The sequence below is a fragment of the Plectropomus leopardus genome, chromosome 15 (genome assembly GCF_026936395.1).
Source record: "Plectropomus leopardus strain MGB_pleo_1.0 chromosome 15, ASM2693639v1, whole genome shotgun sequence".
NCBI lineage: Eukaryota > Metazoa > Chordata > Actinopteri > Perciformes > Serranidae > Plectropomus > Plectropomus leopardus.
In genome coordinates this window covers 16839806-16860804 of record NC_142190.1, presented here as the reverse complement: position 1 = coordinate 16860804, position 20999 = coordinate 16839806, and the positions used below count along the sequence as shown (strand labels likewise).

The following is a 20999-nucleotide window of genomic DNA, read 5'->3' as shown; positions in this document are numbered from 1 at the left end:
ACTTAAGTGGATGTATTATTTATATAGTAAATCTTAAGTTAAAGAGTAAACATGCTCGTGTCTCAGTGTTTTTGTACCCTCCTGTACATTCAGCCAAGGTATAAAAAGATTTACACACACTGAAAGTCTAAGACAACACTGGGAGTACTGCTGGAGTGGGAAACCCCCCAGTGATTTATAGCAGGATTATATATTCCTCTAATCTCCTATCTAGGTCATGCAGTGATGGTTCAGACCTTGATTTATGGATGATCATCTGAGACACATGTAGTAAATATTATGTCAATGTATGTATACTATAGCTTTCTATTACAAGTCTAAATAGTAAAAAGAAAATTCCTGCATATTATGTCTTTAACCTACAATAAGACATCACATTTTTTGTTGATTATATATCATATCATTAATTTCAATCCACAAAGTAAATAGTAACTTAAGTTATCCATTGAATATAGTTGAGTAACATTATGGAAATTGCCTCTGAAATGTAATGAAGTAAAGGTATACATTATCAGAATTGGAAAACATTCAAGTAAAGCACAACTACCTCAAAAATGTACGTAAGTTCAGTACTAAGTTAATGTACATAAATAATTTCCACCACCTGTATCAGATACTGATAGTATTTGTCTTGTTATTATCTTATTGCTCCGAGTAAAGCTGTTATGCCGGCACTTTCAGACAAATGTAGTGTATTTGGTTATCAAATATCAAGAAATTCCTCATTTTATTGTGTATACTTTTTCAATCACTGAATATAGACTCAAAATATTGTTCTTAATATCGTCGTACACTGAACATTAATTCAAGCACAAGGAAATACTGCACTTATCTTGCATTAAGGAGGATCTCACTGGAATTTTAATATGTGCCAATTGTTTTAAAAAAGGCTATGCAAGCAGGAGAACTGCCATTTTTCTGGAACTGCTGTGATTAAAATATTTCAAGGGAAAGTAAAGAACACAGTGAATACAGAATATATTATATGGATAATTCTACCCAGATGTTAATACAAAATAAAGTTACACTCCAGTATTTGAAAATGAGATAAACCGCAGTAATGTCTAAAAGGTGATAGTGATATGAAGGTGATGTAGAGGTGCCAAAGTTGCCCAGGCTGCAATTTTTTCACCCGCAGTCCTCCGTGAAAAGGTCAAAGGTCGCACATCGATTACAGTCTCCAGAATGCTGAGATCTTTACTGGAGTCTAACAATCATCAATATATCACAGAGGTTCAAAATCTATTATTAGCTGTATGTTTTTGAGTGGATGTTTTGAGAGTGCCTCTCTAAAAGCCTCTCTAAAAGAAGAATTTTATTGATTTACTGTTTGTTTTTTTTTTCATTTCACTGCAAACGTATCAATACAAATGCACAGTACATGCTTAGCCAAAGTCATGTAAGTCACTAGTCCTGTGTAAGTGCACTGTCCTATCCTTACCTTAGCTGCACTTATCTGTTCTTTCCTGAACCGCTCCAGAGGCATAATGAGCACATCATTGGCGTTCTCAATCTGGGGGGGCACAAACACACAAACCAAAGTCAAAGCCTATTCATGAATATTGCAGACAGGACATAATATTCAAGGAATGACAAAGGAGTAAATAAAAATACAGCTAATCCACTAAAAATGTCTTAGTTTACCCTATTCTAAAAATTAACCGCCTGTCCTCTGAGTCAGTTATAAGAATTGAGGGGTTAAGGGGTTAGCCCAATCACTATCAAAATATTTGCTGAGTAATGGAAAGCTCTTTGTGCAAAACACACTTTTCGCACCCTCCCATCAACAACCTACTCCTTATAGTAGTATTTAGGTCACTCACCATCCGTGTCCTCTCATCCTCCAGGTTCTGAAGGACTGCTGCAAACTCCTGAAGAGACTTGGCTATGGACAGACGGAGAGAGACAGAGGGAAAGAGAGAGAAAGTTTTTAGTTATTTCAAATAGTTATCATGGGAATCACACAAGTACACACAAACAAAAGAGGGAGAGAGTCTGAAGAGAGTTTGAACAGAGTTGGCACGAGGTGGCGGGGATGACGCTTTGTTTTCAGCCCTTGAACCTCTTACAAATGTTTCTAAAGTCATGACACAGCAGAGTAATTAACTGGAAATGCAACCGCAATTTCGATGGTTTGTTTCTATGGTGCTTTCACGGCAAGCACAGCTCAATGCTTGTTTCCTTGCACGCTGGCAAGCGAGGACTGGCTACATTGTTTTGGGTCAGAGTTTCCACTTAAATTGCCTCCGTCCCTGTCCAACACTTCACACGCATGCACTTAGCTCCTCTGACAAAGTCAGTGCACATGCATACTGAGCACGTGCAGCATGTGCACTGGCAAGTCACACATGCAAGCCCATAGACAACAGAGCCCAAGCGTATTCACGACACACACTTTCACTCTGCTTTTAAACATCAGACTTCTAGTTATAGGATTTGGTTTTTGGAGTCTAGATCCATCTAAAAGGGAGCAAAACCTCAGGCCTATGCAAGGAATGCATTAAAAAACAGTGTAATAAAGCTCATAAAAAGTAGTTAAGCTCAATCACACATTATTAATCAATCATGTAGAATATTAAAAATATGATACCCAGAGAAGTAGTCCAAGTAAAACAACAGAGCCTATTTGTAGGCCAATTTTTCCATTAATATGTAAGGAAACTTTTTCGTTAATTACTAAGAGCAACATTTTTAAACCGATATGCTGCGGAGCCATTTGAAGTTAAATTATCACCGTACCAGAGAGTAGAAACGAGTTTTGACATGAGCATAACTATGAATATCCTTAGAACAACAGTTCCAGTTTGCAGCCCAGTTGAGCAGCAAGCTGTTCAGGAAAGATAGCTGGGGTTAGTTAAACAACAGTAGTGGGTGGGTCAGGCCAGTGAGAAGCTGCAGCCTGCACAGACAGAACCAGGCAGCATGGGAGGGTGTGGTGACTGCTGCGTGTTTCACAGCAGGCTGCTTGGACACTGACGAAAAGAGCACTGCAAGGCCTGGATGAGCTCATGGAATTAAAGATTCTTATGTTTTGCATACCATTATTTTACACAATATTCTAATGTATGTATGCTTCAGCATGAAGTTTATAACACCGGTTGGGGAGCAACATTATAACAAGCTTTAGCAAGAGCTGTGAAAAAAGTCACTTCAAGTCGGATACTTTACCATGTCTTTATTATAAGAGGATAAGACAACATTGACGTTGTAATAATGACATAATCTCTTATGTAAATATAAAGTATAAACCTTAATTGTGGACAATGAACTGGACTCTATGCTGTAAACTGGACTGTAGAGCTCATGTTATCTGCACAACAGATGTGTCTGGTGCTACTGGAAAAATCTGCTTATTGATTGTCAGCACATCACACAATGACACAGACAAATGTAGAGAGGAGAGTGAGGATTCGTTTTTGCACATTATGACTGGCTTTACCTTCTGTTACCCAGTAAAGGGCTCGTTTTCATTTAATGATATAGTTTATATTAAATGTACATTATATGAAATTATGCTTTAAATATTCCAACACCGAAATGAAAAATATGATTTAGATAAAAGTTAAATAGGTACACATAAAGATAATGAAACACCAAATCACCACCAAAATTAAATCAGTTCATCGCTGAGTGTAAGTGGACATTTGTGCTTAATTTGAAGACATTCCCTCAAGGCATTCCTGAAAAACAGCATTCACAAAACTAGGACATGCGTTTGTACAGGCAATTTGAAATGCCTCTGTCCTCAGCTATCGCCAGTGTGAAGGCATAAAAATTGGGACCCTAACAGATTTAGGGCAGAGTCATAATTTGAGAGCGATTGTTATGGTTTCCTATTTAATAGCACTGAATAGCAAGCTGGCTTCTAAATCAAGGATGCTGCTGTGTTCTGTTTCAGCGACTATAAATGACAGAGAATTGTCTGCTCTATATTTACAGGCTGTCCTTTCCACTGATACAGGGATTATTTTGGATTTCATATCATCAGACTCACCTATGCATATCTCATCATCCGTCTCAGCATCTCCAATACACTGGAATTTAAACTCGTTGAGAGAATCAGCAAACTTCCTTTTGGCTGTTGACAGACCTGAGAGAACGAGAGAAGAGAAAAAGAGGCAGTTAGGTTTACTGATGATATATTTCACCAGTGAGGACCATATAAAACATTGCATTCTTACTTTTAACTTTGGTTACCTAGCCTTAAAACAGTAATACACCCCTTAAAGAAAATATCACCATCTTGTCCTGATAAGACTTTTTTTATTACGCTGTTTCTGAATGTGAGAGTGAGTGGAAAGGGGCTATATGCAGACAGGCAGATACTGAGAGTGGATCCCCAGTGGTGTTAGTGACGACGGTCGACAGCTCCTACACTTTATGGAGATTTTTGTGTCTACGAATGAGTGTGTGTGCTAGGAAGTGTAAAAAGTTCCATTAAACTTAAGTCACATTAGTCAAGTGAGGCGGTGAAAAGCCTCGAACAGATGGATGCCTTTCAAATAATACATGAGGCGCTAAGAGCTCCTAGGAGACAGACACTCATGGCGAGTTTGGCCTCCCATCCATTTAAACTCAAGGCAGGGTCACCTTTACAACAATATTTCCTGTTGCCAGGCTGGCCGAGTTCAGCCACATATACATGATCGAACTGAAAAAGACTCAGCTTTCTGAGAAACTACATACATTGAGGAACAACACCAGCAATTGCACGTTATACTGAGTTACAGGACTTTTAAAATGATCATCATCTCAAGATGCTCTCCTTTTAGGAAAGAAACTATGCAGAAAATATGAGTTTTGCAAACTACTGGTGGAACTTAAAATGAAGACAAGGATGCAGAGAAATAACGAGAGAAAGAAGAGAAAACAGATCAAGAGTCTCATGGAAAGACAAATGGGAGTCAGGGAGAGGACAGTGAGTGTAGAGAAGACAGACAGAGTGTAATTGACCATGTTCATGAAAATACCCCACCATGCAGATATCTCTGTGTGTGTGTGCGTGTGTGTGTGTGTGTGTGTGCGTGTGTGTGTGTGTGTGGGCGTGTGTGTGAGCGTGTGCAAGAGAGAGAGAAAGAACATTTGGAAAGATGTTCTGCAGCTTGCCAATGGGCGAAATGAAACACAGACCTAGGAGCTCCTGCATGTGCTGCCAGAAACGCACACATGCTGGCACAACAAAAATGTGCGCGCGAACACACACACACACACACACACACACACACACACACACACACACACACACACACACACACACACACACACACACACACACACACACACACACTACTGTCTCTCCTGGGATAGACTCAGTGAAACATGCAGTCATAGCGGCTCTGTAGCATCATCTGAAGTGTGACCATACTGAGACCACACTCCAACCTTAAAGGATAAACTGTGGATTTTTGGTGCCAGTGTCCAGTAAAGTTAAGAATTACTAAAGTTCTTCCAGTGTTCCCTTAATACCCTTTACATTGCCACAATTCATTCAACAGCAGTAGTCCTAAGACGAATTATCATAAAATTAAAACTTTCACAAAGTTGTAGTGAAAAAAACTTAAGTTAAAGCCCAAAAAGAAATCTTTAAAAAATGCATTCTTTGTTGTAAAAAGATGCGATATTCAATCAAATGAATTTCCTTGTAATTGTGTGTCATATCATTGATAAATTAATAGCATAAATAGCAACAGTAACCTGTTTGTTTGTCGTTTTTGTTAAAACCTCTTCACTGACAGATATGAAATCTGACAGCTTACGGTAGCCTGTAGTGGACATGAATATTAAAGAATTATGGAAATGGGACAGCTGTGGCTGAGAAGGTAAAGCAGGTTGTCCACTAGTCGTAAGATTGGCAGTCAATCTCTCGAGCCTCCACTCTGCATGTCAAAGTATTCTTGGGCAAGGCACTGAACCCCAAATTGCTCCAGATGACAATCAGTGTCAAAATCTGTAGTTCATCGAATGGCCACTTGAGGCAGACTCCAAAATAGAGTGCAGCCCTGTGCAACCATGATACAAAAAAAAAAAACGGTTTGGTCCTAACTTCAACACTTAACAGGGGAGGGGTTTAAGGCCCAGAGTTACACATATTTTAAGGAGAAGTTGCTTGAGTGACAGGCTGTCTGCAAGGTGTTGCTATGTCTATGAATCACATCCACCCATCACTTCTCCATCGTGCCAACCTCTTGTCCATATATGGTCATCTCTGGCTCCAACGAAACAAGATGGCAACAGCCAAAATACCCAACTCGAGGCTTCAAAACGGCAGTCCACAAACCATTGAGGTTGAGTCACAGTTGCTGCATCCATTTTTTAAGCAGTCTATGGTGAGTGCATATGAATGTTTAACTGTAGCAGGTAGCACCTTGTATGGTAGCCTCCACCATAAGTGTATAAAATGTATGTGTGAATAGGTAAATGTGACATGTAGTGTCCAAGTGCTTTATTTGGTCAGAAGACTCGAAAAGCACATTAAAGGTGGAATCTGCCGTGTGTGCATCCACAGCTTTGAAAGCCAGAAACGTCAAGATCTAGAAAAAGTCATGTGTGAAATATGAGCAGTGACTCAACAACAACAGTGAAAGCTCTGCAGATATACAAGTGTGCTTTTGTACTGTACTTGATTATAATAACTGATTGCTTTCTTTTCTTGCAGGAAGAAAAAAAAAATATGGAGAAGGTAAAGAATTATTATTTGCATGTTTTAAAAAACATACAGTGTAGCACTAAAGTGGTAATCAACCCAAAATCTGGCAAAATCACCCAACTTAAAGAGTTATATTAGATTTCAGTAACCTGGGTGACCTCAGTGTGACTGATGTCATGCTCTGTGTCCACTGACTGACTATACAAAACTATATCTCTTTCTACACCCTCCTCCTCACTCTTGCTTCTCTGCTGTCTATTTATTTTTGTCCTCCACCTCCCCTCCCTCTCCTTTCTGCCACTGACAGTTCCTCTCAGCACCTTGTGAGTGAAACGTGCCTGTAGTTGTTAATTTCTCCACTCTGGCTCCTGCCACACTCCTCGTGCTCCCCTTCATAAACATCAAAACCAGCCACAGGCTAAGCAGTAGGAAAACAGAAGGTTTTTTTTTTTTTTTTTAAAAACACAGCCTCACATACATAAACACTGTTAGACTGTGTATCAGTCATGCACTTCTACTTCATTTTACCATTTCACACATTTTGTTCTGCCAACAGCAGTTGGTTTGAGTTGAATATTATGTTGCTAGTAGCAACCATGCTGGCAGTTTCATAGCAGTTTAACTGACATTGTTACATCCACCATTTTGTCAGATCTGCTCTGCTTCCAAGCAAATGCTGACTGGCATTTTTTTATCTGCTCTTTAAATGCTCGTGTTGGAGCGTTATCAGTTGAAACTCCTTTTATTATCTCCAGCAAGCAAAAGCCTAGAGTGGACTGGGCGCATGTACCCGTGTGTGCCGTTCTGTAGCTAAGCTCGCATACTACTAGACCCATCAGCCTAATATGTTTTATGCACATTTATGAATGTGTGCCTCTCATGGTTATGGTGATTCACATTTTTTGACTGATTTTATACTGTCACTGACTCCTCACTCCTCTTAACTGGCTGGTAGGGGTCTCAAGTGATCAATAAAATCACGATAGCAAAAGGCATTTCCCGCAATCAACTTGGCTATAAACAAGCCTTACATAGTCTGTTCCAGGTCACATTTTAGCCTTTACTGTCACTAAAAAACATGGAGCATCTAAGAATTAATTCCATCGCAATATGGTAAGTATGGCACATTACAAGATAAATCAATTTGTTTTTGTCATCTCTGTAGCCATCTTGACTATCAGGAAAGTGGGAGGAACAGGTGAATGAGATTTCACTCTTTATTGTCTGGGATGGTAGGGTTTATTGGACACTGTGTCCAAGGTTTCTGTCCATACAGTGAATCTACTCGGGGAACACCTTGATAAAGTAACATATTATCTCCTCTTCATTCCCATGCATATACGCTGGACACACAGTCTGCCCTGCACTGCCTGTTCCCCACCTACATGCCCACACTTGACATACATTTTCACTCTACTGAATGTACTTTTCTCGTTACAGCAGTTTTGTGATTTAGTAGAAATATTTAAATAATCAACCCCCTGCTTACTAAGCTGGTCACCATGCCAGCTGCCTGGAGCTAATATTATTATTATACATAATTATTATTATTAATTCATAGTAACTGTTGAATTAAAACTACTGTTGGGGGAGCTACTGTGTATCTTATTCTTTTAACATTTACACTTGTTGACTCTTGTATATTTACACAATTAATTTATGTGTTTTGCATCCTCATAGAGCTTAATAATGTTTATCTGGTGATATTTAGTTTCTTCAGTCAATAAATTGACTGCTATTCTGTACTTTTGTGATTCCAGTTTTCTTGTTACTGTACTTGTTCATTTTCACATCACCTTTGAGCTAACTCTTGTTTACAGTAAATGTCATAATATCTGATGTCTTTTTCTAATTTCTCAGTTGTACAACTGCCTCCAGAAAAAATCTCAAAGGTAATCTAGGTGGTTGTTTTCAGTTTGACTCTTTTGTTGGTTTGTTTTCCAGCAAGATTACAGAGAAACTACTGGCTCGATTTTCATGAAACTTGGTGAAATGTTGTAGCAAGAGCCAAGGAGGAACCCATTACATTTTGGAGCAAATCCAAATCACAAGGTGGATACACAAATTATTTTCCCCTTTTTTTAACATTGTGAGAGCATGGACTTTGGTCTTGGTGGAAATTTGGCTCTCTGAGTGCCCTTCATGTTGTCAGTGTTAAGCTCAATGAGTATGTATGTACCTAAATGCATAGTGAGGAAGATATCAGATATTTCCCCAAATGCTTTTTGATAAGCCAAAGGGGTCAACAAAGACTTCCGTCGGGATACAGCAGCAGAGTGTCTTCCAGTTGGTTAACCCTTCCATAAAATATGTTGCTGCTTTCTGATCTATCGAGTCTGTGGCCACAGAAACATGCTTGTAGCACCTGTGATAACACTCACATCTGGAGACCTTGAGCCTTAATAGCTAGTGGAAAAACGATTTTCACAACTGCCACCAAGGCCAGAATTAGAAGACATGAAACTGGCTGCTAATCCCCTAATTCTGATGAATAAAAAAATGTAATAGGTTATAGTGTTTGTTTTTCCAGGACACGTTAAATACAGTTATGGAATATGAACAAACAAAGTGAAACCAGAATCTTGCGCCGTTACAAAAACTGCATTTTTAAAGAAACATGCAGACATGGTGACTGTTGCTTGACTGTGAGTGGAAAAATTGTTCTATGATGAATTTCTTCCTGTATGACCTCCGAACATCTACCCGAAACATTGTGTTTGTAGAGAAGCCCCTCCTATGATTCTGTGGGATTTGCGGCAGAAAGTGTTTGGTGCTGATGTTTTAAATAGACCCTGAATGCACACAGGAGTACATGATAAATACAATGTCAGCTTTTCACACCAAAACTCAAGTGTTTTAGGGTAGACACAAAAGAAACTGATACCCTGATGGGTCTGATTGTCCACGGTTTATAGTTGCTGCTGAAATTATGATAAATGCTTATTTTAACTAACAAATACATTCCTTCTTGTTTAATATTTCTTATCAGCTCAAAATACATTGAAAGTGTTGAAGTGTTGGTTATAGAGAACAATACCTAAAATGTTACAAACCACTTCTCTAAATACGTTTCTTTTGTTACTGATTAGACTTATCTGCAAAATCAACCCAAACCAAGCTAATATGTAGCTATTGCAGCATTCAAAGTAACTGTCGAATTAAAATTACTGTTTGTTTGTATAGAAGCTCTACAACAACCAACCCAAACTTTCAAAGAAAAATCCTACACTTGCTCGGAGAGAAACATTTTACATTTTAGACTTTTACTTTGAAAATTCAGAACAACAAACTGTCCTCATTGAGACCAGTGCACATAAACTCCCCTGAAAAAGGCCGATCTGGATATTGTCAGTTCATAGTCGAACCGCTGAGTCAGAGTTGACCACATTTTTTAATTTAATTTAAAAAAATCTTTAATTTAGCATCAAACTCAGATTTACTGTTGTTGTTTAAATTGTTGTAAATTTAAATACACCTCAAGCAGAACATTAAAACATTCTTAATAGGATTTCCCTGGTGGAGTGTCGCCTAACCTCTAGCACTAAATGCTTGTGGAGTCACATTAGGTCAGACCATTATGTTTTATGTGGGCATTAAAAAGCACAGCATTTGCCACAGTTTATGCGCAAGTAAAATAAGCATCCAAAAGGTTTAAACTCATTCTGAAAAGAAAGTGCTAAAGACCTCAAAGAGTGAATTTATACATAGGGTGAACATCTGATAATGCACATTCTGCAGCTTTCCTTTTATAGTATCATTTTTTAAAAATGTATGCACTTCATTCTGGATACAGTCTATATTAATTTGTGGCAGATTTGTCATTTCTAACTTGTGTTTAGATGACTGCATTAATTCAGCAACAGTAACCATAATCTGCTGGAATGTGTGCAGAAACTACTATGATTACACTATTGTTCATATTATTGTTTGTCATTTACTTGACAGTGTTGCTAACGAAATAATGACATGTTTTCAAATGTTACAAGGTCCAAGTTGTATTTGCATGCAACAAGGACTTTCACTGTTTATCTCTATTTGTGCTGGTGCACAGAGTAAATACCCTGATGACTGAAGTAGAACTTTATTCATCTTTGGAAACAATGAGTTCAGGTTGCATCACTTAAAACTGTGATGAAAAACAAACTTAGCAGCATGCACTTGTGTTTAGCTTACTTGCCCTTGGAGGATGTCTCACTGTACATTTTGGCAAACAATGCGATGAGGTAAGGTTAGAATTTTTTCTGGCTCGTATATACAGATACATCATGCATGTCGTATCACTCCCCATAGCCATGTTCATAGATGCTGGCAACAGCGGCACACTCAGACACGAGCAAACACACATAAACTTTCACGCATCTGTACACAAGCACACATCAGCTCAGAGCAGGGCTCTCGGCTCACTCAGACTATTTTTCCAAATCGAAAACACATTGTTGGCCAATATGATTCTGTAAGATCTTGCCAACACAAATGAATTACTACAAAACAAAGAAGGAATTACATGCCACAACAAGTACATTGTCCAGAGTGTAAGAGAACATCTACTTACAGATGGAGCCAGCACTGATGCCTTACCATTTATGGTGCTGTAGCAATTTCATTGCAGTGATTCACAAGTTCAAGCCGATAAAATATACCTCTCCAACTTGTAGATAGAAGTGACATCAAAAGTATATCGAGAACTAGCTAGTCATAGTGTCATATCACTGATTATCTCTGAGGTGTGCACTTGATTGCCACTCATTGCAGCAGCCATTTGTGTTACAACGGTTTAACAAACATATGCCAGGAAATATTTACGGCCACAAGTAAAAGTAAAATAAGCTCCTTCACGCTTGCCTTTCTTAGAGAGAATTTTGGTGCGACCTTTTAAAACAGTACCTAACCACTGACTACCCATGACATTTGCTATTTTTAAGTACCTTTTAGGGGCATTTTTTATCCATTATTGCAGACAGTAGTGAGGAGATGACATTAAATGAGGACGCAGAACTTCATGGTCTGTGTCTTAACCCTTAAGTTACAGGGCTGCCCTCTGACATTAGCAATTTTTGAGTAACACTGGCCTGTTTCATCATCCTCTTCTCATACATTGTTTGCTTTGAAAAGTAATGCATCAAAATTCGTATATATCCTATGTTATGCTGACACAATAATTTGTGCATAACCCACTATTTTGGAAGGCTGCGATGACATCACCAATGCCCTGACAGGAGTAAAGAAGCAGGCAGTCCTGAGTTATTTTAAGATATGTTGTCACCATGTTTCTTTGCCGAAACCTAACCACAGTAACTTAACTTGCTTTAACCTAACCTCCGTAAATTTACGTGAATTGCTTAACTTTACATTGAGGACAGAACATCATTCTTAGGGTGTTAATTCTTGGTATATCAATCAAACTGTTATGTGTGCACTGTTGTAGGATACCATACTATTGTATGAGGATATAGTCCATGTAAATAAATCAATCACCAAACAGAGTTGAATTTCACATTACTTTGCCCCTGCTGCTACAGAAGCATTCCATCATTGGTATTGCTGCGTGGGTCAGTTGTTTAACTGATAAAAATCAACCAATGAATGGAAAATATTTGAAATATTTTATATATGCAATATCTGATCCTGATATTGTACTCCGTTTTCCTCCCACAGTCCAAAGTCATGCAGGTTAAAATAATGGGTGATTCTAAATTGCCTGTAGGTGTGATTGTGAGCATGAATGGTTGTCTTTATGTATCCGCCCTGTGATTGACTGACAACATGTCCAGGGTTTCACCCACCTCTAGCCCAATGTCGGCTGGGCTCGGCTCTTAGCCTCCCTCTTAGGATGAGCCGTTAAAGATATTGGATTTATGGAATATCTGATTTGCAAATGAACAGGAAAAAACAACACTGTTGGGGGATCCCAGATGCATAAATGATGCTATTCTGCCACTGCAATTTATTGTTTGCGTGTGTCTCTATGTCCGTGTCCAGGCAGGAAGGACAACTAAGGACAGTGACAGCTAAAAATAAGTGGCCCTGTTGACACACGCCTCTCTGTCCTCTTCCCCTCTTCTTTCACACTTGTGCAACAGAATTCCCCCCATTCTTCTCCCTTTTTCTCCCCCCTGAGCTCACGACAAAGCCCATTGGAGACACATACAAATAAAAAAACAATGGCAACATCGCTATAAAGAAGTTGTTAAGAAAACAAACTCCTGTGACAGTCAAACTCACTTGGAAGGGAAAATGACTGTGAACAGTTAAATTATTTACTTGAACTATCTGTTGGAAACATTTCTCAGAATTTACGGACCAAATTATTGGTGATCTTTCAGGTGCATTCATTTGTCGCAATGCTGCTGTTTTCCCAGAGCTTAGCGATTACTTATAGGAGCATTTCACTTAACTTTTCTTCACTTTAATGGCTGTGCAACCAAAGTTAGTAGATTTTTCTTTGGGTTCAAGCATGGCAAAAATGATCAGTACACAGTGTCAGGAGCATAACTTAGCCTACAGGCTGACTGACTATGTTATCATAATTCATAGAAATGATTGCCACAGCTGCTTGGCTGGGTCCAGATCTTGGAATCTGCCCATTTTACTAAGTTTGAGTTGACTGATTCATCTGGCATTGCTTTGTGAAACAGCAGTTTCTCTGTAAAAATTGCCAATGAGCTCTGCAAAAGGACTTGAATAGCAGCTCCACGGGTGGGACTTAAACTGTGGTCAAGCTATTCCCTTGTTTTCAAGTGGTGTGCAAGAACCAATGAAAAGCACTTAAAACAATGGTGAGTGCAATAGACGAGATAGATGCTGCATTTGAGGCTAATCTAAATCTATATACCTTTTAAATTTTACTAGACATCATATTTTAGTCCACTCTGACAAAATACGTCAGTGTGGACCTACAATGACATTAGATTGAGGCGAATACATGAGTCCGTAGTGATTGGCCAAGAAAAATCAAATCCCCCTTTCCCCCACGGCAATCATTTACAGTGGACGCAATGTAGGACTGAAGATGGAAACGGAGTGCAACAAGTTGGCAATTCTGTCTGACATCAGGCAACACAGCTGAAACAATAAGATCCAAGTTGTGTCCTGAATATTGTGGCACCACAGTCTCCTAAAAATCCAATGAACAGAGATGTCTGCATGGTCAGCTGTAACACAGGGATATTACAGATGCTTTGTTACTGCCATGGCATGTTGACGTTAATTGCAAAAGGGAGGCAAAACTTAGTTTCTTAGTTTCTACATCTGGTCACCCCTCTCTGAAGTGTCACACAGATATTTCTTACAGAGGGTTTGCTTGTGCATTAGTGGTGAGGGATGTTCTGTCAGCCACAAAAATGTCCATCACATGCTCTGCCTGCAGTTTGACAATGACATTTGAAGGACAGTGGTTCGGATACTGCTGGAATGAGGCATCCTGCTCACAACGGCACACAGAAAACACACACACACACACACACACACATATATATATATATATAAACACATAGCACTGTAAGCTACACAAAGAGAATTTGTAATTAACCACAACCATGCAGCAGCGCTGTACAACGGCTGCTATGTGTATTAACTCACACACGCACACATACACAGTCGAAAGAATGGGCCTGTGTGATATCAACAGGATATCCAGCAGTAGCTTGAACTCTGCAGTAGCTTTGTTCCAAAAGCATGTGAATAGAAACGCTATTCATCAAGTGGGACAAATACACAGACACCACCACACACACATATACACCATTCAACTGTGGAGACAAAGACAGATTTCAGTATTCTCATCCAATTCTTTACATGACCCAGCAGCCAAGCAAGGAGAGGAATTTGAAGGAATGTGAAATCATACTAGTCACTGCACTGGCACAATTTATGTTCTTGTAATAAAACTGTGATTTAATCAGATTGTACTTCCTAGACTGGCATTATCTAAATAATAATGGACTGACACATTTAAATGTCAAGATAAAATGATCTAGCACAGAGTTTTACTTGAGACACTTTTGTTTTGATCTTGTTCTTGAAAAATCAATGTCACAGTATAAATATTACTTTGTGGTTACCATGGTTCCAGGACAAATGTGGCGTTTTAATTCAATTTAATTCCACATGTGGCTTCAGACTTGTACAATATTCGCTGAGTCGATGTAGATGTAACATCTGTTAGCATGGCTCCAGCTACAGTGTGTTTCATGTTAGTTGAGTTACAGCCCTGTGGGTAAGAAGGACTTATAATAAACGTTTGTAACTGCCAAAAAAATGCTTATCATGTTTTATTATTTGCACAAACATGATGTCCTTGGGGCGGCCTCTAATTCACCTGCTGGAGTGTGCACCCTGTATACCACGGCCTTTACAGTGGCCTGGGTTCGATTCCAGCCTGTGGCCCTTTGCTGCGTGTCAACCCCTCTCTCTCTCTCCCACACACACAGCTTTGTGGAGCTGGACCATTCATCCTGAGCTCTAATGGAATGATAATATTGTTTGCTTATTTATAACACTACACTGTCAGAGCGCAGAGCGTACTTGGGGCAGAGATAGAGCAGCAGAACGCCAGGTGCATTGAAAGGGAAATTTAACTGTCTATGCTGCTTGCTGGCAAGTTTGCATTCAATCACAGCAGCTGCTCCTCTCATCCATTAATCTGATCTGATCAGCTCCGAACGGATCAACAGATCAGTTATAAAATGCTCCTGAGGAAAAAAGAGCTCATGGAGAGCTTTCACAGACCTGCAAAAACTCTAAATTTAGAGAGGGAACACAGAACAATACATCAGTACAACTATATTGTTAGTTAGCTTATATCACCTGGGCTGTTTTTTTGGTCAGGCTCCACAGCATTGAGAATGTGGAAGAAAACCCTTTCTTGAAGAGTCCAATGTCAGACTTGTAATACAACATTTCTAAAGCCTGACTGTGAAAAAGGTGTGCAACGCTGCAACATGAGCAGACTGGAGCGAACAAAACACAGCAGAGTACAGTGAAGCAAGCAGCCAATCCCTTCACCTCTCTTTGGAAAATCCTGTGAAATCGACCCTGATATCCGACAGCCAATGACCTCCCCCCTGGCCAAACAGTCTTGTTTTCTTATATAGCTTGTTCTCTGTCTGTGTGTGTGTTTTTGAGTTCATATGGTTGATTAAGAGACATGGAGGCAGAGGGAGGAACATACAGAGAGTATCTGATACTGAAAAGGTCAATACTGTCAACCTCAAATATCACCGTGGCATTCTGAATGCTTTACGCTGAAACAAATACACTCTAATTGAAACCTTGTGAGTTTGAATTAAATGCAATTGCTGTTCAGCCTCTTTCCTTCCTCAACAATAAAACAGGAGTGGCTCGAGATCAAAAACAAAGAATGTCCTATGTATCATCAAACATTGTGCATGAATCTACAGCATTGCTGGGTTTTCCTGTGAGAACATGAGGTCAGTTAGCAGGGAGGAAACACTACTTTCATGGCAACAATACACTACAGAAGCAGGGAAAGTGTGAGAAAGAAAAGGAAAGCAAGGAAGTGGAGATAGGCTCTTTCAGGCGTTGCCACAGTGACAACAGGTTGGGGGGAAGCAGAGGTTAAAGGTCACTCTTCGTCTGTCCATTCTGCTCACTCAGCTTTATGGGAGGCAGACTGGCTCGACGCACAATACTGTCTCATCACTCTTCTTGTGCCCACAGTGGAGCATATATGGGTGATTAAGGTCAAATCTGGCCATGAATGTAGATCCTGTTACAGATCCACATTTCAGGTCCATCATCCGCCTGTAATGCGATCCACCAACACAGCTGGAGAGCAGAAGAAATAACGCTCACTGTCCTGTAACATTATGTCTATACCTTCTAATACCTTGTCATGCAGCCCCTGCAGGCTGTGTAAAGTGGGTTAATGTTTAGAGGTTAAAGGTAGATTGTAGCATGTTCAGTCACTGGAAAATCAAGGCATGAGTGGTGTTAATTTTTTGGCTGACTTGAAAAACAGCATATGAGTGGGTATTCCACTACGTGCAAACAAAAAAGTCAAATTTGACATGTTTTGTTATGGCACAAGAGAGGTTATATCTAAGGCCATTTCAACACTGTGTAAGTTTGAGTTGGATGCAACAGAGCTAACGTCACTTCACGGGTCGAAAAAAGAGTGAGAGATTGGCAAAGAAATTGGGAGAAAGAGGAAAAACAGCTCAGAGCTGTATTTTATCTCATCACTTTCCAGCGGCAAAGCTGGCTGCCTGTACATTCGATATGTCATCAGGACAAACTGCTGCCAGGATGTTTGAGAAGACCACCAGCTTGTGGTTAACGCTTCACACAAACATCCCTGCATACATGCAGAAAACACATGCATTCATGTATGATCTAGAGCAAGTATATGCACACCATAGGGTTGAATTAGAAAGTCTTTTTTAGTATGCTGTATGTCATATTACTGAGATAGTAGCAAGTTGTATACATGAGCAGGACTAAGAGTCTAAAGCCAAGCTAGCAGATCTGTGAGGCTGTGCTTAGGCACAACAGTGCCTTGTATTAAATGCTAATAGCAACATGATAACATGCTCATAATGAAAAAGTTGATATCATACTTTGTGGCTGGTGGGAATGTTGTTCAAATAATACAATAAACCAAAGTATTGGACAAATAAAACTTTGACCTGATCATGGCACTAGATGAAAAGTCAGATAATCACCAAAGACAATACAATTAATCCTAATGGGGGCATGGTTTTCTGAATCAAATTTCAATGCAATCTCCCCAATAGTTGTCAGAACATTTCACTCAAAAGCAAATGTGAACCTGATGGTTGCCACAGGTGAAAAATTTGAGGAATTTATAACAAGTAACAAGGCTTCATGCCCTGGGGACCATGAATGTCTGTACAAAATTTCACAGCCATTTATTCAAAATGTTTTGAGATATTTTAAGTGTCAGTCAAAAAGACCGACCAACCAGCTAATCGACATTGCCATCCCTAAATGACCAAGCCGCTCGCATGGCTTAAAATGTTAGTTGTTACTGGATGCTATAATTGATAGCATCCCCTAAAATGTGACAAAATAATTTTTACTTCCTTTCTCAGTAATACTACTAGAAGCTGCTGAGACAATTAGTCGAGTCACTGATTATTTAATTTACATGCTTTTTAAATTAGGTCCTTATTTTCACTGTTTTAACATCTGTCTGACGTTCAAGGTGATATGAGATAAAGAACACAAAAAGCATGATTGTCGCACACATCCAAGAACAGTGTAAGGCAGGTGCTGGACCAATAAAAGATAGCAATAAAATATCAAGAAAGGTCTGCACACTGTGGCTCCCTCAAATACAATATATTAGCACACCCACAAGTGACGTTTCAAGCTAATAAACTTCTTCAAACGAGTCTGAAGTATGTGCATGTGGATGTGCTAATAAATTACACTTAAGGGAGCTACAGCGTGCAGATCTGTCTTCATGTTTCATCTGATACAGATCAGCCTTTCATCGGCCACATAGCTCCACTTCCTATTAGCAGCATGGTGCCCCTGAACGTGTGCTCCAAGGCAAAAGCACTCTACCACATCCACTGTAGTGGTTTCAAAAGAGAAAATGTTAAAAGACACGTGCACATGTGTGTGCACACTCTCGCACACCGTTTCTACATACCTCTCAATCACACACTAATTGCCGCCACTTGTATAAATATTCCTGCTGGTGGTTCAACTACAGGCTGACACAGAGACCCCCCAGCAACCCCCTAATGCCAGCCACTCACTGTCGGTTTTATTTTTAACACACGTTTAACCACAGAAGGCAATGAAGGAGGAAATGAGGTAATATTAAAGCCACAATTTAGTACTTAAATTTGACACTGTTTTATAATATTTGTACACATTTTAAAACAGTGAATGAAACTATACTGCTGTTAGCTTTTCCAGTATATTAAGTAATGTGCGTATGTCATGTGTTTTTATGGACAGGATTAAGCCAAACTGCATGATTCGGGTTCTTCAGCTTACAACTATAATTCGGAAAAGACTTAAAGACTCACAACCTTCAATTTCATAAATCCCAAAAGATGTGTAACGTGGTAACAACTACCTTTTGTTTATACTGAGTGTCAAAGGCCATGAAGAGATTACGAACATTTGTTTTTATATTTACTAGGATAATGTTGTGAAAACCTTTGTGTGTTTGCCAGCAGCTGCTCCGTGGACCATAAACACCACTAAGCTGTGATGGAACTCCCTCGCATGTGGGAGTCATGACAGTAAACACACACACACACACACACACACACACACACACACACATACACAGAGGAACTAACAGGGGCACTCACTGGCCCGCATTTGGAACCACTTATGAAAGCAAACATGGGCCAACACATGACACAGCACTGGAGTTGACAAAGCAGACCCAGCATACACACACACACACACACACACACACTGGAAACACTCCCTTTGTCTCTCTCAGCAGATGGCTTTCATCACATCTGAATGTGTCAGTGCAGCGACTGAGAGGACAAGTGTTTGTGTGTACAAGAGCGTGTGTGTACTGAAAAAGTTCACTGTAATTAGCCGAGAACAGTCAGAACTTTTTCATTTTCCCTATACAGTAGGTCCGACGTTACAAACAATCTAAAAACAACACACACTAAGAGTCCGCACACACCCCACTTGCATCTTCATTCCTGTCTAATGAGTGTCAAACTGCCCATCCCAAAGAGGAATCCCATGGAAGGAATTTATAGGAGCAAAAAGACAGAAAAGCACAGAACACAAGATGAAATCATCTCCTCCAAATCTCACAGAGATTATAAAGTCAATGAAGCTCTGTGCTAGTTTATAAAAAGTTCTCTTTGCTCTTTCATAGTACTTTGCTCATCAGAAAAAAAACTGTCTGAATGGTGGTCTGAGGCCAACAGAGTGATTAACAATGGCTAAATGAAGCCTGGCCACAAAAGGAGCCGAACAATGACACACAGAGTCCCGACTAGAATGAACCGAGAGTCAGATGGTTGAGAGGGGGCAGCAAGAGTTGGGGGAAACAGGGAGAAGCAAGAGGAAGAAAGTCGTATAGTTTTAGTGAGGGACGGAGGGAGCTGAGCTGAGCTGAGAAACAGCTGTAGGTGAAGGATGTGAACTATTTCTGGCTGGATTTAAGGAATCAGAGAGGAAAAGGAATAAAAAGATATTTAAGGATTTATTAAGGAAAGAGAAGCCTGGAGGGAGGAGGTACAAATTGACATTTGACAATTTAATTTCAAAGTTTCACACACACACACACACACACACACACACACACACACACACACACACACACACACACACACACACACACACACACACATTCACACACACCAAGAACATTACAATTGCTTTGACCATGTCTCATGCAGAATTTTTCTGATACAGATGCCTCAGAGATGCCTCAGATAATATCTTAAATGTTGAATCTGGCATGGGCGATGCACAAGTCTATGCACAGATTCGACACTGCGTAATTATTGATAAACTTTAAAGTAGTTTTTTCCAACTTCCAATACTACTGTATGATGCTTTTATGGTATCACCTTTTCAATGGATTTTTGTTGAATGTCTTTCTGTTCCTTAAGTCGTATCCATATAAAAGGCATTTGTGTCATGGGCCTATGTTAAATATATCATCTGATGTATATTTGTCAAACAAAATAATCTCTATTTGGATTGTAACTTATGATTTACAGCACCAATTCATCTGTAGATTATTAATTTTGTGAATTTATTGAACATTTAGTTGCTTAAATTGTCCATCACAAGTTCCCTGAGTTCAAGACAAAGCTTTCAGATTGGTCATTTTGTTCCAATTATAGTTCAAACACAGAGATTAGAGTTGATCCAATACTGATAAATGCATCCCATACTATCTAAAATGCTTGCATGGAGTTTGCAAGTAAACTAGTGTATGCACTAATCCAATACCACATAATTTACGGGTGAACTTCAAAGTAGTTTCAATCCCACATAAAACAGCAATTTTCCCAGAAATCAATTTTTTCAAGTTCAGGAATCAAAACTGGTATCAGGAGGGGAAAAAAATCTGCCTCAAAATCCAGTACTGGTCGTGCTCTAAGAAACACACAAAATGTCAGATCTGTATGAAGTATAAATGAAAAAAATGTGACCATTCACTTCATATCTTCACCAAGACAATGAAACATTGAGCTTCCAAACTATTTCCAGTGTCTGTGGGTCAGATTATATTACTGACTCTATAATTGTATAATTGACTCTAATAGTTGGAAGTAGCTTTGGGAATAAAAGAGAGAAACACTGTACATCATTGAGGCTTTCACGTTCTCCCTCCTCTCGTCCCAGGCCACATAGCTGTTGTATC

General features: G+C 39.4%; 1 protein-coding gene across 8 annotated transcripts in view; it reads right to left on the bottom strand.

The window, feature by feature from the left end:
* The window catches only part of LOC121952187 (rho GTPase-activating protein 26-like), a 99500-nt gene that overhangs the window by 51418 nt on the left and 27083 nt on the right, over positions 1 to 20999 (bottom strand). For all 8 annotated transcript variants that reach the window (XM_088088046.1, XM_042498712.2, XM_088088049.1 and 5 more), the window contains exons 3-5: positions 3995 to 4090; positions 1824 to 1885; positions 1442 to 1513 (exon numbers count right to left, since the gene is read on the bottom strand). In XM_088088046.1, the coding sequence (XP_087944172.1) occupies positions 1442 to 1513; positions 1824 to 1885; positions 3995 to 4090 (230 nt within the window). The remainder of the gene's footprint in view (positions 1 to 1441; positions 1514 to 1823; positions 1886 to 3994; positions 4091 to 20999) is intronic.